This window comes from Podarcis vaucheri, assembly GCF_965113315.1.
Source record: "Podarcis vaucheri genome assembly, chromosome: 1".
Lineage (NCBI taxonomy): Eukaryota > Metazoa > Chordata > Lepidosauria > Squamata > Lacertidae > Podarcis > Podarcis vaucheri.
This window is the reverse complement of record NC_138759.1, coordinates 111,332,311-111,355,293: the sequence shown is the minus strand read 5'-3', so window position 1 is coordinate 111,355,293 and position 22,983 is coordinate 111,332,311. Positions and strand designations below refer to the sequence as shown.

Here is a 22,983-nt window from a genome sequence, read left to right as displayed (position 1 = left end):
ATAGTCCAGCATCCCTATTCTCTTAAGTCATTGTTTGCCAAACTTTTGATACTGGGACAGAGTTTTCCACACCACTCCCCTGGGTTAAAACTGAAAGTATACTGTGTTCTTGTGCTCAAAAAGATACACACAGATTTTGCTTTTGATCAGCTACCGGAACAATGGATGGGCATCCTGCTTGCAATTATTTATTTTTTAAATGTTCCATCCTCTCCTTTACTCAGCCAGTCAAGTACTTGCTTTGTTGGCAAGGGTGATGCTTTGGGGATACTGCCCATATCTAGCATAGATTGTACCAGGGAATCTCATATCTGAGATTTCAGCACCACCCATTGACTGAAAATCCACTAATTTGCTTCATGGTTTTATCATTCTGTCATGGAATTAAATGGAGGTATCTCTTCAGTTGATAGCACCCTTCAGTTGATAGCAGACTGGCAAGAGACCTGTCAAATCAATTCTGTCCATGTGCTTTCCTGAGGAGACAGTGCTAGTCAGGTTCTTGGTCTAGTGGATAATGCTACACACTATCATGGATAGAAGGTAAACATTCTATTCAGGCTTCCCAGTTTTCCACTTTCTTGATGACACGAGGGTAGCTGGATGCAAGAGGGACATGGCTATTGCATCTTTTAACAGTTGTTGTGTAACAAGTTACACCAACTGAAATTCTCTCTACTGCACAACTGTTAAATATACAATAGTCCTGTCATCTTTTGCATCTGGCCAATCTAGATGGAGCCCTTACCATCTCCTTTGAGATTTACCCTATCTCATTAAACACACACACACACACACACACACACACACACACACACACTTGCTAGCCCTGCAGATAAAAGACCCAACCTGTTTATAGCTGAACAAAAGAGACTGCAGAAAACAAGCAATGATTACAACGTTTTGATACTACAGCATACATGACTCAAAGTGGGGTCCTCTGGAGTAAAGACACTGAGAATTAAAGCCCCCAAAGCAGCAAGGCAAATGTGGGAGTAAGCTCCTTCCAAGCAAACATATATGCCTATATGCCCTTCTTTGGGGAAAAGCCCCACTACCCTAACGGGAGTTACTTCCAAGGAAACAGTGAAGATGATTATGTCCTTGGAACCTGGCATTCTTCTTCTGTAGAACTCAATATTTTTGACAACTTTCAGATAGCTTTAGATAAGGGATTTTTTTTCTTCTTACCATGCCACAGTCCATGTTACTTTGTATTTCAGGGAGCCAGCATGGTGTAGTGCAGGGGTCAGCAAACTTTTTCAGCAGGGGGCCGGTCCACTGTCCCTCAGACCTTGTGGAGTGCCGGGCTATATGGGGGGGGGGATGAACCAATTCCTATGCCCCCAAAATAACCCATAGATGCATTTTAAATAAAAGCACACATTCTACTCATGTAAAAACATACTGATTCCCGGACCGCCCACAGGCCGGATTTAGAAGGCGATTGGGCCGAATCCGGCCCCTGGGCCTTAGTTTGCCTACCCATGGTGTAGTGGTTAAGAGAGGTGGACTTGTAATCTGGTGAACTGGGTTTGCTTCCCCGCTCCTCCACATGCAGCTGCTGGGTGACCTTGGACTAGTCACACTTCTCTGAAGTCTCTCAGCCTCACTCACCTCACAGAGTGTTTGTTGTGGGGAAGTAAGGAAAAGGAGATTGTTAGCCTCCTTGAGGCTCCTTAAGTGGAGTGAAAGATGGGATATCAAATCCAAACTCCTCCTCCTCCTCTTCTTCTTCCTCTTCTTCAGATGTTCTTCTAGCAAGCAAGCTAAGCATGTGTTTTGAGTCACTCTAAATGATAACATACCAGTGGAAAGTTGTCTCTGCTGAGCATGTTACTGGAAATGGCCAGAAAAATTGCTTTTTTGTGGGAGTATGTATTTATATGCACGGAGCAGGGGAGCATGATTTAGCCAAAAAGCTGTAGACCTTGATATAGTAACTGCATGTCCCAGGCTGCACTAAGAACTTGAATGTAACTAATAACCAGGAAATCACCATGCTGAAATGTTCAGTGTGTCATTCTTGTCTCATTTTAGATATCTGGAGTCAACGACAGAAGGCAGCATCCCTTTGGGAAGATGTGCTGCCATGTTACCTTTGTGTTTGAAAGTGATTGACTGCAAGAGTTCAAATAATTTATAATACAGACATTATTGTGAGAGTGTGGCAAGGATTTGCGACTTTCAGTAAATTAGAAACATGGAATCTTGTGAATGATCTTGTGGTTAAAAAAAGAAGAAGAACAGAAAACTCTGCCTTGAGAATACAGGCAGCACTAGTCAAAAGTGTTGTAAGGAATTAAGCCAAACCAGAAAGACAGAAGACCAACCAGATAAAAGACTATGCTATCTCACATCAATCTTCAGAGGATTCTCATAAATCAAACAAAGCTTACCCAAGACTAAGCCGGCACTGGCCACTATTTAAGGTTGAAATAGGCAGCTGTTGCTTAGCTGTTGTAGAATATATGCAATGAAAAAGAGGTGTGCTAGATGTTTTATTGGACCTCTTTTGGTGTAAAAAATATGTATGTTTTTGAGTTGTTTGAGTTGTTTTTGAATTGTACAGAACCCTCCAGTTGTAGAATTAAGAGCTCATATACTGTTACAAATTCCATCCTATGAAATATGTTAACCTTACTATGTTGCATTAATCAGCACAGTTAATGCAAGAGGGCTCTATTATGTCAGAAAGACTGTGTAGCTTTCGATATTTGCAAGTCACAAAATTAGACCGAATTTTAGGTTGTCTCCCCTGCAACTTTAAGCATCTCTATGGTGTGAAGTAGCTTGGTATATGTAATGTTCCAGTTTTGGGAAGGAAGGACATGGAAACGGAACCATGCTGTGGGCTCCCTCTTATATGGCCAAGGTCTTCTGGCTTGAGTGAAGCAGAGCTGGAAGAAGACAGGCTGTAGTGGCTTCCGCACTGCTAACATCAGGAGAGGGTCTGAGTTATCAGACTTGCTTACATTTTTAAAAACAGACTGACACATAATCTCTTAATGTCCAGATGAACTGGATGCATCTGAACACCTTTTTTCATTTGCAGTCATGTTTTAATATCCTGAGGGGTCTCTTACTGTTAAAAGGGCAACCAGTTATAACAAAGTAGAGAGTAAAAGGATGTAAGTTGTCAAGTTCACTTAAAAACTATCTTGTGGTGCTGTGGTGTTTGATGTATTTCTTTCTCTCTCTTTTTGGTTTTTGTATAATTTTGAATACTGAAAGAGACATTCTTACAAGGGATGCAAAATTACCAAATTTTAATCTTCTTGAAAGCCACAACAAGTGACCATTGACTGGAACGTGAACAGCATTCATTGCAATGCCAAATTTACTTAATATCATTCGTAAATTTGGAACCATCCTTTGGCTATCAGATGATTGCATGTTAAAATACAACACAGCAGCATTTCAAGCATTTATTGAATAAACTGCTTGGGTAACTTTGAAATCCGCATCTGTTTTCTACACACACATACCTCTCTAACCTACCCCCACCACTACCCACACACATTGCAAAAGTTGCACACTATGTTTTAAAGCAGGCAGGTGTATTTATTATGTAAATTCCTCTGTAGCCATGGCTATTTCAGTGTAATACAAATAACTATTCTGATTTCATGCCCCTAAGGCAAATGCATTTATGAGTAGCTGCAGTGTACTAGCTGAAAGCTCCATTATATATATGCAGTAGATTGCGAGATTTTTAAGCGTCTAAAGCGTGTTTGGCTTGTGGTTCCAATCATTGCAGTGTGCCTGGGAGCAGTGTTACAGATTCTCTATAGAGCGAGCTTATATGACTTATCATTGAATTTCAACTCTTACACAAAATAGAAAGGGAATTTGTCAATAAAACTGCAAGGGAGTGGTAAAGGCCTATTATCCTCATCTGAAACAATAGTGGTAGTGTTCATGAGTGTGTGGTACATGCAGACTTAAGCATCTTATATAATAGTGTCTGATGCCTCCGCAATCCTACCAGTTTATATTTTCCTGAACTAATTTATGTATGTATTTAAGAAATGTAAACCCTGACTCTCAATCAAATGTTTCCAAGGTTGCTAATAACATATCTAAAAGCAGCAGCATGATAAAATCCACAGAAAAAAATGAAAACAAAGAAAACTAGAAATGTTAAAAAAAGAAGTTTTTCACATTCTTTACCATTTTGTAGCTTATTTTGGCTTAATAAGCATGGGAGGGAGTGTGTGAAGAACTTCATTTGCCCCACCACAGTTCTTCCTGTCCCCAGTGCTGGCTATTTGCAATGAGAAGAAAGCTCTCGTTGGTGTCAAGAGGAGCTTTCCTCCCTGTGAGATTAGCAATTGGATGGGTGACTCTAATCAGGACAACACTGGCGGCAAAAGATTAAGCCCCCTCCCCACTTGCTATGGTCCCAATCTGTCTCAGCACTGTTCTGTCCCTGCCCCCCCCCCGACACCAGCTATCTGTGAAAGAAAAGCCAGTCAAGCAAGGGAAAACTACGTAACTATACACATTGAGGGTCCCTCCACACAATATTGTTGTCATCCGTCTCAAGAGACAATGGAGTGCTCCTCCAGGAGTGAAGTCAAACCACTGCATTAGCAGCACCAACTTGATGTCCCTGGGGCGCAAGCCTGGAGAGTGTGTATGGAGGTCCTGAGCTGCCCATACAACAATATCCCCCTCTCAGCCCCACTAATGTGGTCCAAAGGAAAGCAGAGCAATACATTTGGCACCAGCTTGGCTGCAGGAGTTGCCGGAAGGAGGTGTACAAGACACCATCCAACAGCCTTAGGGTACAATACCTTCAGAGTCATTTAAGTCTTGCAGTTTGGTTCTTGTGATTACTTTTGTGATGAGGCAGATGAACTTATGGCAAGCAAACAGATGAAGTCACATTTTGGTGCAGCATATTGATTTAAAATGGCGCCCAGCACTCAACTGTCAACAAAAATCTCCGTCTCAGGAACCCTCAAGCCAAGTTTGGTGGTGATATTCTGAGAGGCAGCCAAACTTACAGAGAACAGACAGACAAACTATTTTCCAAAAATATATAGTAGATGTTCTGACTTTTAGTCCTGTTCATTCTTTGTATCCTAGATATCTGTTCAAATCAGTGTATGATTTAGAGGGGACTAGTATAGCTCTTTAATCCTAGATGCAGTGCTTTTTACAGGTATGATAGGTGCCTGGACCCTGAAAAGTATGTACTACTATGCTGGCTCACTTAAACTCATGCCCATCTGCTAGAGTGGCATGATGCCCACCTAGGCACAAGGCAATATTGCAGTTTAAACAGGACACAGTTGCCAAGCACATATAAGTTTATAAGGATGGCTTTCAAAATCCAACATGTGTTACAAGTTGGGTATTTCCCCCCATCCCAATATCCTCCTGAGATAGAACAACCAAATTAAGCTTTATATACACATATTTCATTACCAGAGATCACATCTGCTGGATACCTAGTATAAAATTTGCATGAGGGAATTTGGTTGTTATCCTCAAAATTTGACAGATTTCTTGTAGGCTGCTTCTGAGAATAAGGCTGATCATAGCTTCTCTGAAAAATAATAATCATGCCAATACCCCTGAGTTCATCTTATTTTGAAGACTCTCTATTGGCACCACAAAATAAATGATAATTATCTGGCCTTGAGAGACATCTTGTCACTATTGCTTTGGACTAAACAAGCTCTAACACACAATTAAAAGAAAGCCATATGATTGGTGCTAGAAGTGTAAAAGCATATAAGAGGAAAGCACCTTAGTGGCGCCAATATGTGCTGTCATTGTTGAGGAACCAAAATTCAACCATAACAGAGAAAGAGCTGGGGGGGGGGCAAGCACAGGCCACTGGTAGAGAATACTGTCCAGTGAAGATGTATTCTTAAGGAGAGAAAACACACCAAAACTACTGATACCCCATGGCAGCCTTCCCCAACCAACCTGATGCCCTCTATATGTTGTTTGACTCCAAGTCCCACCATCTCCAACCAAGATGGCCAGCGATCAGGGATGATGGGAGTGGTCCTTCTTCAGCCAACAGATGTGTACAAAAATGTGTATATTAGGATAAAGTGTGCATATAGATGCATATACAGTGGTGCCCCGCAAGACGAATGCCTTGCAACACAAAAAACTCGCTAGACTAAAGGGTTTTGCGGTTTTTGAGCTGCTTCGCAAGACGAATTTCCCTATGGGCTTGCTTCGCAAGATGAAAACGTCTTGCGTTTTTTGCAAGTTTGTTTCCTTTTTCTTAACACCGTTAATACAGTTGCGACTTGACTTCGAGGAGCAACTCATAGAACGCGGTGTGGTAGCCTTTTTTGAGGTTTTTGGTGATTTTTGAAGCTTTTCCAAAACTTTTCCGACACCGTGCTTCGCAAGACGAAAAATTCGCTAGACGAAAAAAACTCGCGGAACGAATTAATTTTGTCTTGCGAGGCACCACTGTATTTGTGAAAGCATATACAGATATGTGGTATATTAGCAGAAATATCTTGCAGAAATGTGTATATTAGTCAAAACTGTTTGCAAAAATATGTCTGTGGGAAAAATTCACACTAAAGTACTAAAAAAAAAAAATGTCCAAAGCAAGTTTTAAAAATCACAGATGGCAGCAGAAATGTTGAGAACTGAATTTAAGATTGAGAAAATGAGAGAAATTGAAATTGAGAGATTTGCCCATACCTAGTGGTGGATCGGGACCAGCTATGCCACATTGTTTCATGCAAAACAGAAGAGGGAATGGACTGCTAATGAGAAGCTCAGCTGGAGCCCATTATAAAACCAAGAGCAGTGAGGGGATATCTACCTAAGCATCAGCCAATAGGAAATGCAGGTGTTCTTAGGCTGCAGTCCTATGTCCTATTGGAATATTTATTTATTTACTAGTCCTATTTAGTCATCCTAATTCCAAATGCTGTTACCTGAAGGAGTGTGGGGTTGAGCATCCCAGCTCCACCCCATGCCCCCATAACTGCCCTTATTGTCCTCCTTCAGTTGCAGGCAAGCATTTGTAGTGGGGAGCCAGCCTACTCATGTAGGCTCCCTGCGTGATTTTAAACCCTGAAATTAATTAATTAATCAATCAATTAATTATTTTTTCTTAATATTTATAGGCTGCCTTTCTGAGTACAATCCACTGAAGGCAGCTCCCGTAATAAAAATTCAATACGGTATCGACAATACAATATATAGAAGCATTTAATACGACAATATCTCCAAAGTTACTAAGCTGGCAGTAACAACAACATGAAAAACCACACCCAGTCAAAGATATGAGACATAATCTGCCAGCAGAGCAATGTAAAGAAGCAAATTTGGAGGATGTTCATGTTGATGTGGCTCCATGCAATCCTTCAACTGGCTCAGGCCCAAATTGTTTATGGCTTTATATATTTAAAAAACAGCACTTTGAAGTGGGGTCAAAACCACACTGGCATCCAGGACTCTGGTGGCCACATTTTGAACCAGCTGACCTTTCTGAGCCATTTTCAGTGGTCAACGTTTTGTATAATTAAATCATGGGTTAGTGTGGCCTGGTCATGAGCAACCTCCATGAGCAGAGTAGGTGCTCCACTTCAAAAGCGATCCACCTCATGGGAAAGCGATAGGGTCTGTAATGTGGGGAAAGAGCTAGCATACTTGTCCCCCTTCACTCTGCTAAAGATATGCCTGCATAGGCCTATTGTGCTGCACACACTATTCTTTTTGCAGCAACTTTCGGGGGGGGGGGATAACAATTCCATAGTCAAGGAAGTAATTCATTTTGTTTTATTTCTGTAAATGAAGATGCAAAATAAACTGCAGGACACGCATAGTGTGAATTTAATCTAATTCCTTTTCATCTGCAGACCTGGTCTCACCAGAAATAATTACTCTGGTTGTGATACATTTCTTTACCTAACTGGGGTAAAGTGCCATTTTTCATGTAGGCTACTCACAGCAGAACCCAAAACAGTGGACCTGTATGAATGATATTGCTCCATTCAACACGAGCACCAGGTCACTAGCTAATGGGTGACTTGGCGGGAATCCAGAATCATGAAATCCTGCACTGAAGCTCTTCACCACTAGTTACAACTGTGAAGTATGGTGGAACAGAAGCCTAATCAGATAGCAGGAAGGGAAAAAAAGATGAGTTGGTGGATGAAAGAGAGAGAGAAAGAAATAGAAAATTATTCTGTTTTAAAAGATGGCATTTGGTGTTTTCAAAGTATTAACTTCCTTCTTTCTTTTTTTGCTTTGTGACAAATGAATGTAAAAATGCTCGTGCCTTGTGGCCTAAAGGACAACACAGTAGGATCAATGTTCGCTTTGTACTCTATGAAGCTTGAGATTAAAGTCTCTACTGATAAACTGAACATTCTTTAAAACTGACCAGAAGCAAACATTGTCTGTTTGCTGCTACTTTATTACAAAGATACCACTGAGAATAGTGAAGAATACTGTTTGATCTTTAACAGGTTGACCAAATGATTGCAGCAGTCAGCTGTGGTACATGAGATGCTTTCTGCAAATTATTGTTTCTGGTTATAAACCTTTATCATAATATCTCAGAATGAATTATGTATGTATTTCATGTTTTCTCTTCTCCTATCAGCCTTGATGTTCTCATTTCAAGTTTCACCCTAGCCTCCTAATAATGCAATATTGAGGCCATTCAGACACTAATTATGCCTCTATGGCTTTCTTGAAATGACTAAATCAGCATCACTTCTATAATTATCATTAGCAACTTTGTATCAGTGGCTTGCATTACACAAGAAGCTCCGCATTAAATGAGTTATGAATATATATACATTTATAGCAATGAATCTACATTCTATACCTATCTCTTCTGCTCTCTGTTTATTTATGCACTCGTGTAGTGCTAGGTATATACACACACATCCTTAATGTTGCTATGTGATGCTTTTTGCATGCAATTAAATACTTGCAAATATATGCAACTGGATACTGAGATGTTTTAACATAATGATTCAGGACAATATGCCAATGTGCTGTTGTTGGATATGGCATGTAGCTCAAAATATCCTGAGAAATCAAGACCAATTATGATATTTGATGACTTCCTGATCTCTCATGTTTAACTAAAAATAAAGCAAGAGTGATTGGAAGGCAGGACAAAGTAGCCAATGCAAGCAATTGCATTGTTCCTCTGCAGTCTTTTGTCCTGAAAACAAACTGAGATGCACATACAAAAGGACTATGCTTTTTTGTGTGGCTATTCCATGTTTATCCTGTTTCAGGCTTGTATTCTCAGAATATAATTAGGCACGTTTTCTGGAATATTTAAAGGTGGGGGAAGCTCAGAATTCAGAAACCATTCAGACTAGGCTCTAAAGTGATGATTGCAATGTAAGAAAATCTAAATATTAATATCAGTGAAAGCTTCACTCCCAGTATCAACAGTTAGGGAGGGGGGGTGTCATTGACACTGGTGTGGGGAGAAATGGTTCAAACACTGCTTGTTGTGCATCACAATCACAATCCTGATCCTGAATTTTGTTTTCAATTGAATTATTTATTTATTGTCTATGGCCAAAGAATTTGGCTTTTTAATGAGTAGTCTTTAAGGACTAGCCTCACCACTCCAAGCAGTTAGTCCACAGTCTCAGGGGAAACAAGTTGAAAGTTGTCTGGCCTAGCAGTGCTCAATGGTATCCGAGGTCCCCTCATTCTCTGACTCTGCCACAACAGTGTCAAGGTCAGCATGGATACAATAGGGGAGTGCTTGGCAAATTGGTAACAGCAGCTCCTTGAGGGTTCTAGATGTGGCTGCTTCGCCACTTTAGCATTAAAATGCTAATAAAAACAAAAAGATCACCCATAGGGTTGGATTCACAAAAAAACATTAATTTATTTTGCTGCCTAACCATAATTTATTTTCAAATTTCTGCACCTTTGTATCTTTCCCCAGTAACAATGTGTGTTTAAAAAAAAAACTTGTAATGGGCTCTCTTGTATTTTATGACCTATATTATTACTCTCTGGGTAGCAAAATGATGGTGCCAAACTAATTATTGCTTTGTCTAATTTTAAATCCAGGTCTAGGGAGATTAACAACTTGCACATTAATTCAAGCATCAACAGACAACATAACATAATGCAGATTCAAGGGAATTAAGGAGCCTGTTCTGAAAAACCTTTATACACTTTGGGCCTGAACCTAAGCTGGTGTAAAGTATTTTCATGATGGCGTTTTACTTTGGAGGCAAGGGGATCTGTATTTGCTGATGAGTTGACCTCTTCACTTTGTTTTTTTAAAACACTCCTGGCCATAACCCAACACAGAGTTAATGAAATTAATAGGTTGTATCCATTGGTGGCTTTGCTGCACCAGAAAGCACTTTATTCCTGAAAGTCAGAGTACCTCATTTTTGCTGATTCCTTCTACCTACTAGACAGCTATATGAAGCAGATCATGCCCCCCCCCCTGGCTCTGGCTTCAGCAAACATTGGTTGCTACTATGCCTGGTACCAGCTGCCACACCCAACTGTTTTTTTCCTGTGAGTCATAGGGGAAAGGTTCCCTACCCCTTTCTAAAGCACAAAGCTAAACCTAGATTCAGACATAATGAGTAATGAGTGGTTTTTAAAAGATGCAAACTCTTTTGATCTTCTTGCAACCACTCCAGGGAAGAAATAATAGGGGAAAGCACACAAGTCCGAGGCTCATTCACATAATGTGAAGCGATAGCTTACTGTTACATCCAAACTGTGGTCACTGTATGACCAAATCTTCTCTCCCAAGCAAAATGGGCACTTGCTCACACCCTGCGATGTGTAGAAAATATTTGTGATTGTGGTGGTCTGTTTACCTGACTCATATGCAGTAAGAAAACCTCTGATTATATTATTATATATAACTTTACAGTTGTTTTCATTTGCTGTGGAATTTAATCTGGGGTTTCTGCTGTGTTCCTTTAAAATATAAAAATGTATACTGGCAGGTCTCTAAGACCTTCCTGTAAAGCCCGCTCAGTAGACTTAAAAATAATAATAATCGTGATTTCCCACTATTGTTCTTTTCACAAAGAAAATCTATGGACTGTATGAATAGTATGCTAAATATTTTATTGACAAAACTGTTCCTAAAAGTGTGTACAAAGGCTTCAGACACCACAAAGGGAAAGGGGTTGCTGCAGTGATTTTGAAATCACCTTCGCGTGTATGGTACATGGGTTGCTGAAGGACCAGTTTGACCCCCTTGATACTACTGAATATTACTTTGACTCATCTCTTAATTCTGATTATGTGGTGCAGTTGTATCAATCTGAGGTCAAGGGCCTGAATAAATTCTTTTGTGAGGGACTATTAGCAGGTCTATTAGAATTGAAAAGACCCATGCATCTAAATGGTCTTATGAGAATAGAATTACAAATGATGAGTTTTTAAATAAATTGTCATTTCATGGAAACTTATTAGAGAACTTATTGTATTGTTAATGCACAATATTGTTAAGTGATGCCGTCCATTTGTAGAGTAATAGTATAAAGGGGTTGAGAAACAGTTTTATTGATGTAGTTTTTGCTTTGATTCCATTTATTGCATTTTACTGTAGATTGTTGGAGAAAGTTGAAGTCTTTATACCTTACATTTAAAAATATTTCTTCTTGAGGCTGCAATCCTATATATACTACTCTGGGAGCAAGCCCCATGGAACTCAATGAGACTTACTTTTGAGTAGATGTGTATAGGAGTGCAGCCTCAATCTCCTTCCTATAAAATCTTTCTTTCTTTCTTTCTTTCTTTCTTTCTTTCTTTCTTTCTTTTCTTTTATACCCTTTTATAATTTATGAAGCAGAAATGATAAAATTAATGTATACTTTAGTCAAAACCCTCCCAGAGCAGCTTACAAAAATCACTATCAAGGCAGTTCTTGCCTTCAAGCTTGTAGTCTAAAAAGACCTCACACATAAGGAAAAGGGAATGTGAGAGAGGAGGCAGAATCAAGCTCAAGTTCTTGAAGTGACCATTCTTCTAATGCAGATGTGTCTATGCAGATTTCTGGCTGGCTGATATAAACAACGCCTCCTGATAGAAGTTCTGTGTCTCTTGTCCTTGATAAAAACCAGTTCCTCCCTGGAAGTACTCTCCATCCAACACCAGATCTAGGAACAGAGCAGGTGACAATGCCTTGGCCAGGAGAACAGGGTTGCTCCCACCACACAGTTCTTCTCTCAGACAGCCATCGTCATGGTAGTTGCAATCCTCACAGAAGGGCACCTGATGGAGCGATCCTCCTTTCATGCTGATGTTAGTGGTGATTTAAGCACTCTGGGGCAAAATACATAACATCAGCAGGACTAGTGTCTCATCCATACTTGGAACGCAGTCAGCAGACATGCCTAGAATTGTATTCTTGCTTGGCACTGGGCCTAACTTCAAAGTAAAAGCACATAGGCTGTGAGCCTTGCAACAAATCTTTATAGTAGGCCAATATAGTAGACCTCAAATTACTTTGGTGCTGAGGGCTGATGCTAACAGGTTCACCTAAGGTTCCCCAAGTGCATGGTTGAGGTGAGATCCAAACTGATTCATCTCACAGCTCATTCCTCCAACACACTGCACTAGCTCTCATAGAGCTGTCAAAATGTCCACAGGTTATGGTGACATCTCTTTATATAGCAAGAGAAACAGAATGTGTGCATGTGTGCACGCACAAAGGGTTTATTTTACATGAACAGAAATTATTCTTCTTCTTTTTTACAAATGGCACACATGCCAGGAGGTAGTGGCACAGGAAGCAAGGAAAATATGGAACTTTGTTCCATAATTAATTTTATCTAAGAATATAGTTTATGAAGCACTTGCCCTATTAGAATGATCTGAATGGTCTTTGGAGATATTTAAATCTCTAGTCCCATCTTGGAACAACTAAGTGAACCAGCTGTTATAAATTGAAACCATTTACTGTTTGTGGATTGGTCCTTCTGCATACAAACAATAGTGCTGGGGAAGAAGAAAGCTATCTTTAGTGCTTGAGCATCCCTATGTGAAACACCTAACACAGCCTTCGCCAAGCTGGTGCTCTCCAGACGTTTGGTACTCCAACTCCCCATGCTGGCTGGACACCGTGAAGGCTGATCTAACACATTATTAGAGTGGCTGGGACAACCCAGTGAGATGGGCGGTGTACAAATGATAAAATTCTTCTTCCTTTCAGTTCTGACAACATAGATGTATGTCAGGGACTGGCCGGACAAAGAGGTGTGGTGGGAGGCACCAACTGGGGAGCCTCCAATGGAAACCTCAGAGAAGGAAGGTTCAGAGCCAGGGGATTTGTGGTAGGACACCAAGGAGAGGTCAGAGAGAAAAGATTGGAAGGTGGTGCTGGATGCTGAAGGGGCAACAGGGTTTAGTGAGCAGGACAAGCCTGTGAAAAGCATTTCAGACTCCGAGGCCAAAGCAGAGGAGGAGGGGCATCAAGAGATTGCTGAAGAATCCAGGGAGTCTCCCTCTCCTGCTGTTGCAAGTTCCCCTCCTCCCTGGTCTCTGAGAACTTGCAAAGTAATGAGAAGATCAGAACAGAGATCAGAGGTGCACAGACACAGTTTGAGACTGCTTGGGAACCATCCAGGAGAGAAGGAGCTTTAGAGAGGATGAAAGGAAGGGACCTTCAGTCCTGGCAACTGCTTCATAGGGGCAAGGCCATGTTGCTGAGACCACAAAGCCAAGTTGTATGTCAATTTCCTTGCAGAAAGAGTTAACTGATAACTGATATCTACTTATTTTATTGCTGACCTGTGTCTGATTCCAGCCCTGACAATCTATGTGACAGTAGCAGGGTGGTCTCTCAGCATCTTCAGACAGGGCTAGAAAAGACCCCTGTGTGAAACCCTGGGCGTTCAGAGTCAAGGATATACCTGTGGGTTTAGGGTGGTATATAAATTCAATCTATCTACAAATAAATAAATAAAAGGATTAGGAACCTGTGGCCCTCCAGATGTTGTTGGATTCCAGTTCTCAATCCTCCAGTCAGAATGTCCATTGATCAGGGATGATGGGAGCTGCAGTCCAGCACCATATTGAATGCCACAGGTTATCTCTGTGTTGGAGACAATACCGAGCTTCGCTGAGCAATAAGACAGCTTCTTATGTTCCTGTGGAAATGTCTTTATTTGTTTACAGCATTTGTGTCCGAATTCTACAAGTTTGAGGCAGCTCACAACAATAATCTATAATAAAATAAAACGACATCCTCATGTAAAAATGGCAACACTAAAATTAAAAGCACAGGACACTGAACTCAGATTATATCAGATAGGCATACAATATTTGTTTACTGACCAAAGGTCTTCCCAAACAGATATGTCTCATTTATTTATTTAGAAGATTTCTATTCAGTCCTTCACTAAAAACTCCCAGTATGAGAAAATAAAATAAAAGAAGTGGCCATTAAAACAAAACAAAGCCATTAAATTCAAAAGAACGGATAAAAACACAGTCAAGGGAACTTACGCTATATGCTGAAATGCCTGCACAATTTTTTTTAAGCCTTCACGTGGTGCCAAAACAAAACATCAAAGAGGCATCCAGGAGCCAGCGTGGTGTAGTGGTTAAGAGCGGTAGTCACGTAATCTGGGAAACCGGGTTCGTGTCTCCGCTCCTCCACATGCAGCTGCTGGGTGACCTTGGGCCAGTCACACTTCTGTGAAGTCTCTCAGCCCCACTCACCTCACAGAGTGTTTGCTGTGGGGGAGGAAGGGAAAGGAGAATGTTAGCCGCTTTGAGACTCCTGAAGGGGAGTGAAAGGCGGGATATCAAATCCAAACTCTTCTTCTTCTTCTAAACCTCTCTGCAAAGAGCATTCTACAGATGGAGTGCCATGACCAAAAAGGCTGCCTGTCTGGTCACTGGCCCCCTAATGGCTAGGAGGGATGAATTCAACCAAACATTGTGGGATATTATCCCACAGCCTTGGAGTTACGGCAACAAATGCCTTGCTTCCTGTTGATGCCATGTTCACTTCATGCAATAAAGGTCATAGGAGAAGGAGTCTTGAATGGTAATAGGGGAGAGACACATATAGAGAGAGGGCTGACCCCTGAGGTTTGTAGGCTGTCCCTGGCCATTAGTACAGGTGTCAAATTCAGATCTGATGTTCTCTTCCCCCACCCTTTCTTACCCGTGGCCCTTCCACACATACACAACCAGTGCCATCAGAGCTGACAGCACTGATCATTCATTTGAGGAGGATGTACAAGAAAAGCAGCAGGTGCTTGCTTAGCCTTCTTGCTTGGCAGGAAGAAGATATCAACATCCCTGAACTGGAGCTATTTTCTCCATAGAGGAAAATTGGGCTTCCCGAAGACAAGGTAAGGATGTGGGAAAGTCTTCTCCAACCTGCTGCCTTCCAGTTTCTTGGACTACAACTCCCATGGATGCAGCTGAGTTGTAATCCAAAGTGTCTGGAGGGCAATTTAAATCTATATGGAAATATCTGCAGCCAGGGGGCTCAAGGTCAGGCAACCCACAAGGCATGAGGGGCTGATATCAGAAGGAAATATCCCTTTCCCACTATGAGCATGCAGGAATTGTTTCTCCTAATGCAGAGAACGATTTATTTACTTATTTGATTTCTTACTCATCCTTTACCACAAGGTCCCAGGAAGGATTACAAACCCAAACATTGCACATATTTCCATACAGATTTAAAGCTGTAAAAGGTTACATATATTATGAGAAATAATTTAATAATCTAATAGGATCTACTCTGGAAGGGACCAACATGGACTGTGTATTATTTGTGTATTATATATAGCATGCAAGGGAAGGAGAGGCTTGTGAAAGGAAGCATATGAATATAAATTGCACCTAACTGAAAACTATAGTTAACTGATGGACATGCAAGTTAATAATATAAACTAATGTATATTGGGACACAGTTGCCGGTAAGTGTGCATGGTACTTGGACTTTCATCTGAGTTAAATTTAGACTTTTATCTGAGCAAACATGCACATGCTTGGGCTGTATGGTTGGTGAAGTGTAGTTAAAGAAACAGCTTGGCAATCCTGCAGGAAAAAACAACCCCATACACATAAAATTGGAGCAATGTGAACAATTATATGCACATGAGTAAGACATAATGGATTGACAAGTCCCACATTAAGGCTGCAATTCCGTACTCACACGGGTGAGATGAAGTCCTGCTGAACTCAGTGGGATATACCTCTCAGGAGATATGTTTAGGACTGCACTGTTAACTACCTCTAGCAGCACAAAGACAAGCTCCATGGGATGTTTATTTTTATACTGGACAGAAGACTATTCCACACTACTTTCTATGACAGTCCTTTTCATAGAGCTGGGAATTTGCCATTCTGGCATGCAAAATGTCCCATTGAGTCTTCTGGCACTTGAATACACATTAAGGAGATGTTTGAATTGCTCTACCTTCTCACCTTCTGGCTGCTTTGCAAGTACACTGGCATTAACCTGAAGAAAATCCAAAAGTTTACCATCGTATGCCCAGTTCCTGGGGCGGAGGCTCTACAGAAATCACTGGGGCTTATTCTCTGTGTACACAGAGGTGAGTCTCAAGGTACTAGTGCAGAATATAAATGATAAAAGGGAAACATAGGATAAAATGCCACTCCCTGTGTTAGATCCTCTGTCTGGGCTTTTAACTTGCATATGCAATGCGGCAACATAATTCTTCCCTCCAAAAATGGACTGTGAGAAAGTATTCATTGCATCCAACATAATAAGGTAAGGAAGGGTATGAAAAGCCCGAGATGAACACCAGCTTGCCATTAAGGGGGGGGGGGGGATTTGTCGCAGATTGAGAGATGTAGCTTCTGATTAAGGCACTGAAAGTGACAAGTGGATTTTGCTCGAAGACAAAAAACCATTGGTGGGTCCCTGCAGCAAAGCATTTGAGAATAGATTCCATCAAAAAGGTTCTAACTCTAAGGTTTGGATTTGTCTGTGCATGTTCCTCACACAACAACAATTAAACTAACTAACTAACTAACCAACCAACAGGCAAGTGATTATTTGTATGTGAGGTACAACAAAGGCACTTCTAACAACACAAACTGAACTATCATATCGCTACACATCACTGCAAATGCAGCAAAAGTCAATGGAGTTCACATAACTATGAATCATTCAGTTGTAAAGAGATATCAAATCATAAGCAAACATGTATTTGTTGATATCAAAGCACCAGCACGAACCCATCCATACCTCTTAAGAAGGTGCGGTGGCCATCTGATCCTAAACACTTAATCCCTGAAGCTGCTGGGCATGTTCCCTGAGCTGTAAGTAGCAAGGGATTTGCAAGGAGCCATTCTGATGGCTAGATTCTTTCTAATCAACTTTCACAGCTCAAATTATGGGGTATTTCACTAATAGGAGATAAAGGAGAGATGGGACTTGTTGTATAAAAATTGATTCTAGAGACTTATCTCTGTTCAGTCTGGGCTCAAATTAACTCTTGGAGATTATACTAAAAATTAGTATTAACGATGCCCATTTTACAGGTGAAGAAACTGACACTTGCAAATGATAACACAGAGGATCACAAGAGGTACAGCCAAACCCTTCGCATGTTTACAACTATCACTATGCAAACTGGACTCACTTCCAAGCAAGCCTGTTTAATCACATCACACCTCAAAGTATTTTTACTCAGAACTAATTCAAGTATTTCAACAGGACTTGGTCCTTGGCAATTTAGGATTGCAGCCTTTGTATATTTTGTCTTCCCACTCCCATGTATCCTGGGGGAGATTCCTGGTGTACTCAGCACCTCACCTCAGATGGTGCTGCCAGTTTGGATCCACAGGGAAGTCCTTTGAAACAGAGAGCAATTCAGTAGAACTTCCAAGAAAGCATGCCTAAGATTGCAGCCCCACAGCACTATCCTAGTACAGTAAACAGAAACACTCTGAAGAGTTTAATGGGATATTACATCTGTATCCACTGCAGAGATTTACTAAGAAATAAAGCCCCGACTGAATTCACTGGTTCCCATTCCGAAAGAAGTGCGGCTTTATTTTGCGAACACTCTCTTCAACCCAGCGGAAAATTTCTTTGTGAGGAAAGAACTTGTGCAGGACGGTGCCGTGAAACGTCATTAGGAGCAAGTGATAGCAGGGGATCCTGCACGCAAAGGAACTTCCAAGTGGGGACAGCGGGAATAAATTGCAACTGTTAGGGGGGAAAGTGTAATGTCTCCGGTCGTTTTTCGCTCCCCCCCCCCATGCTGCTGCTATCCTGCATCATTCAGGCTGCGATCCCCTTTGCCGCACACAGTTTCTTACCGGGGGGGGGGGTGCGGTAGGGCCTGGAGCATAAGCATACAGTGCGACTTTACTCTTTACCCGCGAGCAAGCACACAGAGCAGGATCGGGCTCCCCCCCCCCCTTTCCCGGTCTCTTTCTTGCTTCAACTGCTCTCGGCTTTTGCCGCCGCGCGGCATCCCAAAGTCTAGGGACCTGAGTCGACGGCGAGCGGGCTGCACAGAGGCATTACTGCCACTGAGCTGCGGTAGGGCCTGGAGCTGGAGGCGCCGCCGCCGCTGTTGCTTATTGCGAGGTGGGGACCGGGCGGTGGTGGGGGGGGGGAGGCAGAGACTCTCGCCGCCGCTGCTGTGGGGAGGTTGGGGGGGGATGGGACGGGCTATGGCGCTTTCCCGGCTGCAGGGAAAGTGCCCGAGCTGGGAGAAGTGTTTCTCTTGCTGCAAGAGGCGGAGGCGAGGTTGGGAGCAGGGATCCCAACTCCCCAAGTTCCCGATTCGCCTTTTGGCGGCAGCGGGAGGGGCGGGAGAGCTTCCTGGCTGCTCTGCCATGACCTCCCGGCCACCTCCAGGCAGTCTTTGCAGGCTTCCTTGCAAGCGACAGCCCCTACCATGTAACCTGACCTGTGCAGCCAGGGGCCTGGTGGTGGTGGTGCGGCGGCGGCGGCAGTAGCGCGCGGCCATTGAGCTTCCTCTCCTCCTCTTCTTGCCCATGAATCTGGTGCGTCTCTCTCTCTCCCTCCCGATATCCCCCCCACCCCTTCTTCTTCTTCTTCTCTCTCTCTCTTTTTTGAAAACTGATCTTTGGCTCCGAGTGTGAAAGTGATTTGAATTTGGCTCGGCGGCGCTCTGCGCAGGCGTTCAGCTGCTGGCATGCTGGCTCTTTGCGAAGCAGCTGTTTTGGGTTTGAAATTCCAACATGGCAGAGGCTGCAGTCAGTCTTCCCTTCAAAAACTTGGAATGATTTCAAATCATAGGCACCTTCACTTAACCCGAGCCCCCATTCATCAGCGAACAGATAGGATCGATGCTGCTGTAACCTACCGGGCTTCTCTACCAAACCTCCAGGTAAGATCTCCCATCGCCGTTCGTCTCTCTTCATCCTCCCCCCCCCTCCCGCCCGCTCTGTTTAAAATTTTATATAATTTTAAATATATCCCAGGCGGCTACGGGCGCTTTAAATTTTCTGCGTGTGCCTTTTAAATATTAAATCTAAGCCATAATGCTTTAAATCTATATTTAAATATAGGACATGCTCCAGACTGGTTTATTCTTTTCTCTTTTTTCCCCCCGTTCCGTTTTTCTCATCTAAGCGCAGCGTGGAAAGTAAAGAGATAGCATCGCGGTGGATGGTTCCCCCCCCCTTCCTTGATCGTTGCTAACAATAGTCAGGAGCCCAAGAGTTCGCGATTGCGAGATTTAGAGCTTCCCCCTCCACCCCACCCCGCCGTCAAATCCACTTTCGCTTAAGTGGGTCTTTTATTTTTTCAAATTGGAGTCCAAGCAGGAACGCGCGGATAAGATGCGACTTAGGTGTATTGGGGGAACGAACTTTTAAGCAAATTAGTGCGAATGAGGATCGGCGGAAGGGGAAAGTTAGGGTTAAATTGCCGTGTTTTAGTTCAGGGTGGGGGGGGGCGTGAATATGTCAAGAGAAGCTGATGCAGTAAAATGTAAGCACATCATCGTGGAGGGAGGGGGGACAGCACGGTGGGCGTATTGTTGGCTTGGAACGGAGAGAAAGATGTATAATTTAATGGTATATACAATCCACTGATCCTATTACTATTCTCCCTGGAGCTCTTGTTAGTTTCAATGGGAGTGAGTGAAATTGACATGGACTTGTATTCGTGGTCATGTGCTCTTCTCCCCCCCCCTTTCTTTCTTCTCTTGTGATCTGAGATCCCCTTTTTGTTGATGTTGCTTTCCCACTTAATTATATGCATGTAGGTTAAATGAATACCTGACGAAAGGGCCCACGTTTCAAGGCAGTGACATTTGATAGCTGAGAGGAAAAGTGGCTTTAATGAAAAGCAACCTTTGGAATTCCTGCTTGTGAGGAGGAGAAGAAGAAGAGGAAGAGGGGAAAAAATCCAATTCAGCTTTTTTGTGCTGCCAGCAAGAAATGATCAGTAGCACCAGTGTTTATGGTATGTCTGCTTTTGGGATCTATGTCTTTCTATTTCTTTCTTTCTCTCTTTCTTTGCATCTAGATAAATTTTTAAAGCGCATGATGAAAAAAATATCTGAGGACTTTGCATGTGGATATGGCTAGAGATAAATGATGTTAATGGTAAAGCTTCAAGTGTGTAAATAAGCAGTTTTTGTGTGTTATCATTTTGTTTCTGATTTCTGCTTTGATTGTAGTGTTACTTTTGTTCTCAGTTGCAATGCTAAAGTTGCATGTTACCAAAAGTGAACTGTGTACACTCAAATACTATGTAAATTAGTAAACTCACTGACTGTAAAAAGGGGAGGGGGGAAACCCTGAACATATCTATGCCTACACTCACAGCAAATGTTTCCTTTTTAATTTTAAAGTAATAGTTATTGTTTCTTTACTCTATACTACCGTTATATCTTTCCTCCCTCTACTTTTTTGTAGGTTTTAGATCAGGATAGGAAAATAAGATGATTCATAGGTGCACAATAACCAATTCTTCTGCCTCCCTCCTCCAGTTTTAATAGCGACCTGTGTATTTTTTGTCCTTTTTTCCATATAGCTGCTTGTCATTGCAACATACTTTTAAATGATTGTAAGAGGCCACATTCTACAAAACACCTTTAAAAAAATAGGCCTGGAGGGATCTGATGAAATGGGGCAGGGAGGATTTCATATTGCAGTTTACAAAAGTCCAGTTACAGAAGCTTAGAGAAAGTATAACAGCAGATTTTGTTCTGCGCACAAATTTGTGGGGTGACAGAATTTGTGGGGTGACAGAAGGACAGCGAATTGTCTCACTTTTACTAGTCTGTGGGAGAAGCAAATAAGGACAGAGCAAAACCTCATGGTCAGCTTAAGTACGTGACCACTGATCTTTCCTAACAAACCTGAATCCAAAGCAAAGATTGAGTGCCAAATGTCCACTCCTAGGCTGATGCTAGTAGGTGCCTATATCTCTCCAAAGTAACCCTGAGCCGCTGTTACAATAGGGATGATTATCTGATTATTATTATTTATTTATTTTGCATTTGGAACTTGTTGACTTTAAGGCGATCAATACAGCAACTGTTTATTTTAGATGCACATAATTTGCCCTGAGACATGTTTTTAAGGGGGAGGGGGGAGAGAGCAGGAAGACACGGCTTTCTCTTTCTCTTCTCTCCCTGCCCCCCCCCGCTTTTATTTCCTAGAGCTGTTGGAGCGAATGTGATTGCCAGATGGGAGATTTCCCTCTGTGATGTTAAAGCTGTAATATATATTCACAGCAGATTGGACCTGCTGCTTGTGATGAGGATATTACATTTATAAATTTTAAATCGGGAATTGGATAGTGTGCTGAGGGCTGAAATTGGATGGGGTGGATGGTGGCCACTGTTTAAATGCAATTCCTGGAGGATGATGATGATGATGATGATAATTCTAATAGTAGTAATACACAGTAATCATGGTTGGGTGACATTGCTTTGTATATTGTATGGCACTTGTGCACTTTATTCTCTCCCCCCCCCAACCCCTCTGGGTCTGCCCTCTTCTCCTTCTCTCCACCCCCACCTCTACTTCTCAATTTCCTAGTAGAATATCTTGACCAGCAGAGTGATTTTGAAAGCGGCCGAGTTTTCGGGGAGGGGTGAAGAGGATGAGAGTGTGTGAGAGCACCAATGTAATCAGTTCTGCAACTGAGTGTGTGTGTGTGTGTGTGTGTGTGTGTGTGTGTGTGTATATATATATACATATACATGATGCAGTGATTGTTGTTAGTGGATGCACCTAGTTGTTGTTTTGCCCAGTGATGTGGCCTGTCAGGAGCAGAACCCTGAAAAGCTGGAGAGTAGGACTGAGTCACACTCCAGCAGTTCTGCTGTTGCAAATTAAAAGTGTGTTGTGGTCAGGAAATGAAAGCTACTGTGTCTCTTTTGAACAAGTCGTTTATCAAGGGGAACATCTATCAAGCAGCCACTTGTCATGATGATGCTCCAAGGGGGAAAAAGTTAGGTCTGAGTTGGGGAAGCTGCTTTGAATTGACTCCCCCTCCTCATCTGCAAAATAAAAATAAAAATGGACTTCTGTGTTTGTCACTCCCAGAAAGAAATTTTTAAGAAAAAAGAGAGTCAGCAGATCCTCTTTACACTTTTGGTTTAGAGTTGTTTAACATAAGGCTGTATCTGATATTTTCCCTATGATATAGATGTATATTTTAAGACTAAAACTTCAAACAGTTAGTCTGTTGCTTTTGCGCTTTAATGTTTGTGGTTCAGGCTTTATTTTTTTGTGTGTGTGTGCTTCCCTGCATTGCATCTTTAGGAATATATTTCATCTGGGGGACTTGATGGGATGAAATACATTCGTAAGTTTGTTTTCCATGTGACAGTTGCAAGGTTTAGACAGTGAAAATTAATCCCAGATTTCTAACTTCTGATAAATCTGCTTTTTGTTGTATTTGTCATTAGCTCTTTATCGGGGAAATCTTTCCAGTGCTGGTATTTATGCAAGAAATTGGGCATTACTTTGTACCACATCAGGAGACATGTTAAGAACATCTTTGCCCTTTCCACCTTCTCTTTGACAAGT

General features: G+C 41.9%; 1 protein-coding gene and 1 long non-coding RNA gene across 5 annotated transcripts in view; one reads left to right on the top strand and one right to left on the bottom strand.

Annotated features, from left to right (window-relative positions):
- Positions 1–22,983, bottom strand: part of LOC309540342 — a 416,440-nt gene that overhangs the window by 254,870 nt on the left and 138,587 nt on the right. The gene's annotated exons all lie outside the window — the stretch shown is intronic.
- The window catches only part of FIGN (fidgetin, microtubule severing factor), a 129,438-nt gene continuing 125,077 nt past the window's right edge, over positions 18,623–22,983 (top strand). For both annotated transcript variants that reach the window (XM_082236752.1, XM_082236750.1), the window contains exons 1-2: positions 18,623–19,319; positions 20,202–20,401. In XM_082236752.1, the coding sequence (XP_082092878.1) occupies positions 20,377–20,401 (25 nt within the window). In that variant the 5' untranslated portion in view covers positions 18,623–19,319; positions 20,202–20,376. The remainder of the gene's footprint in view (positions 19,320–20,201; positions 20,402–22,983) is intronic.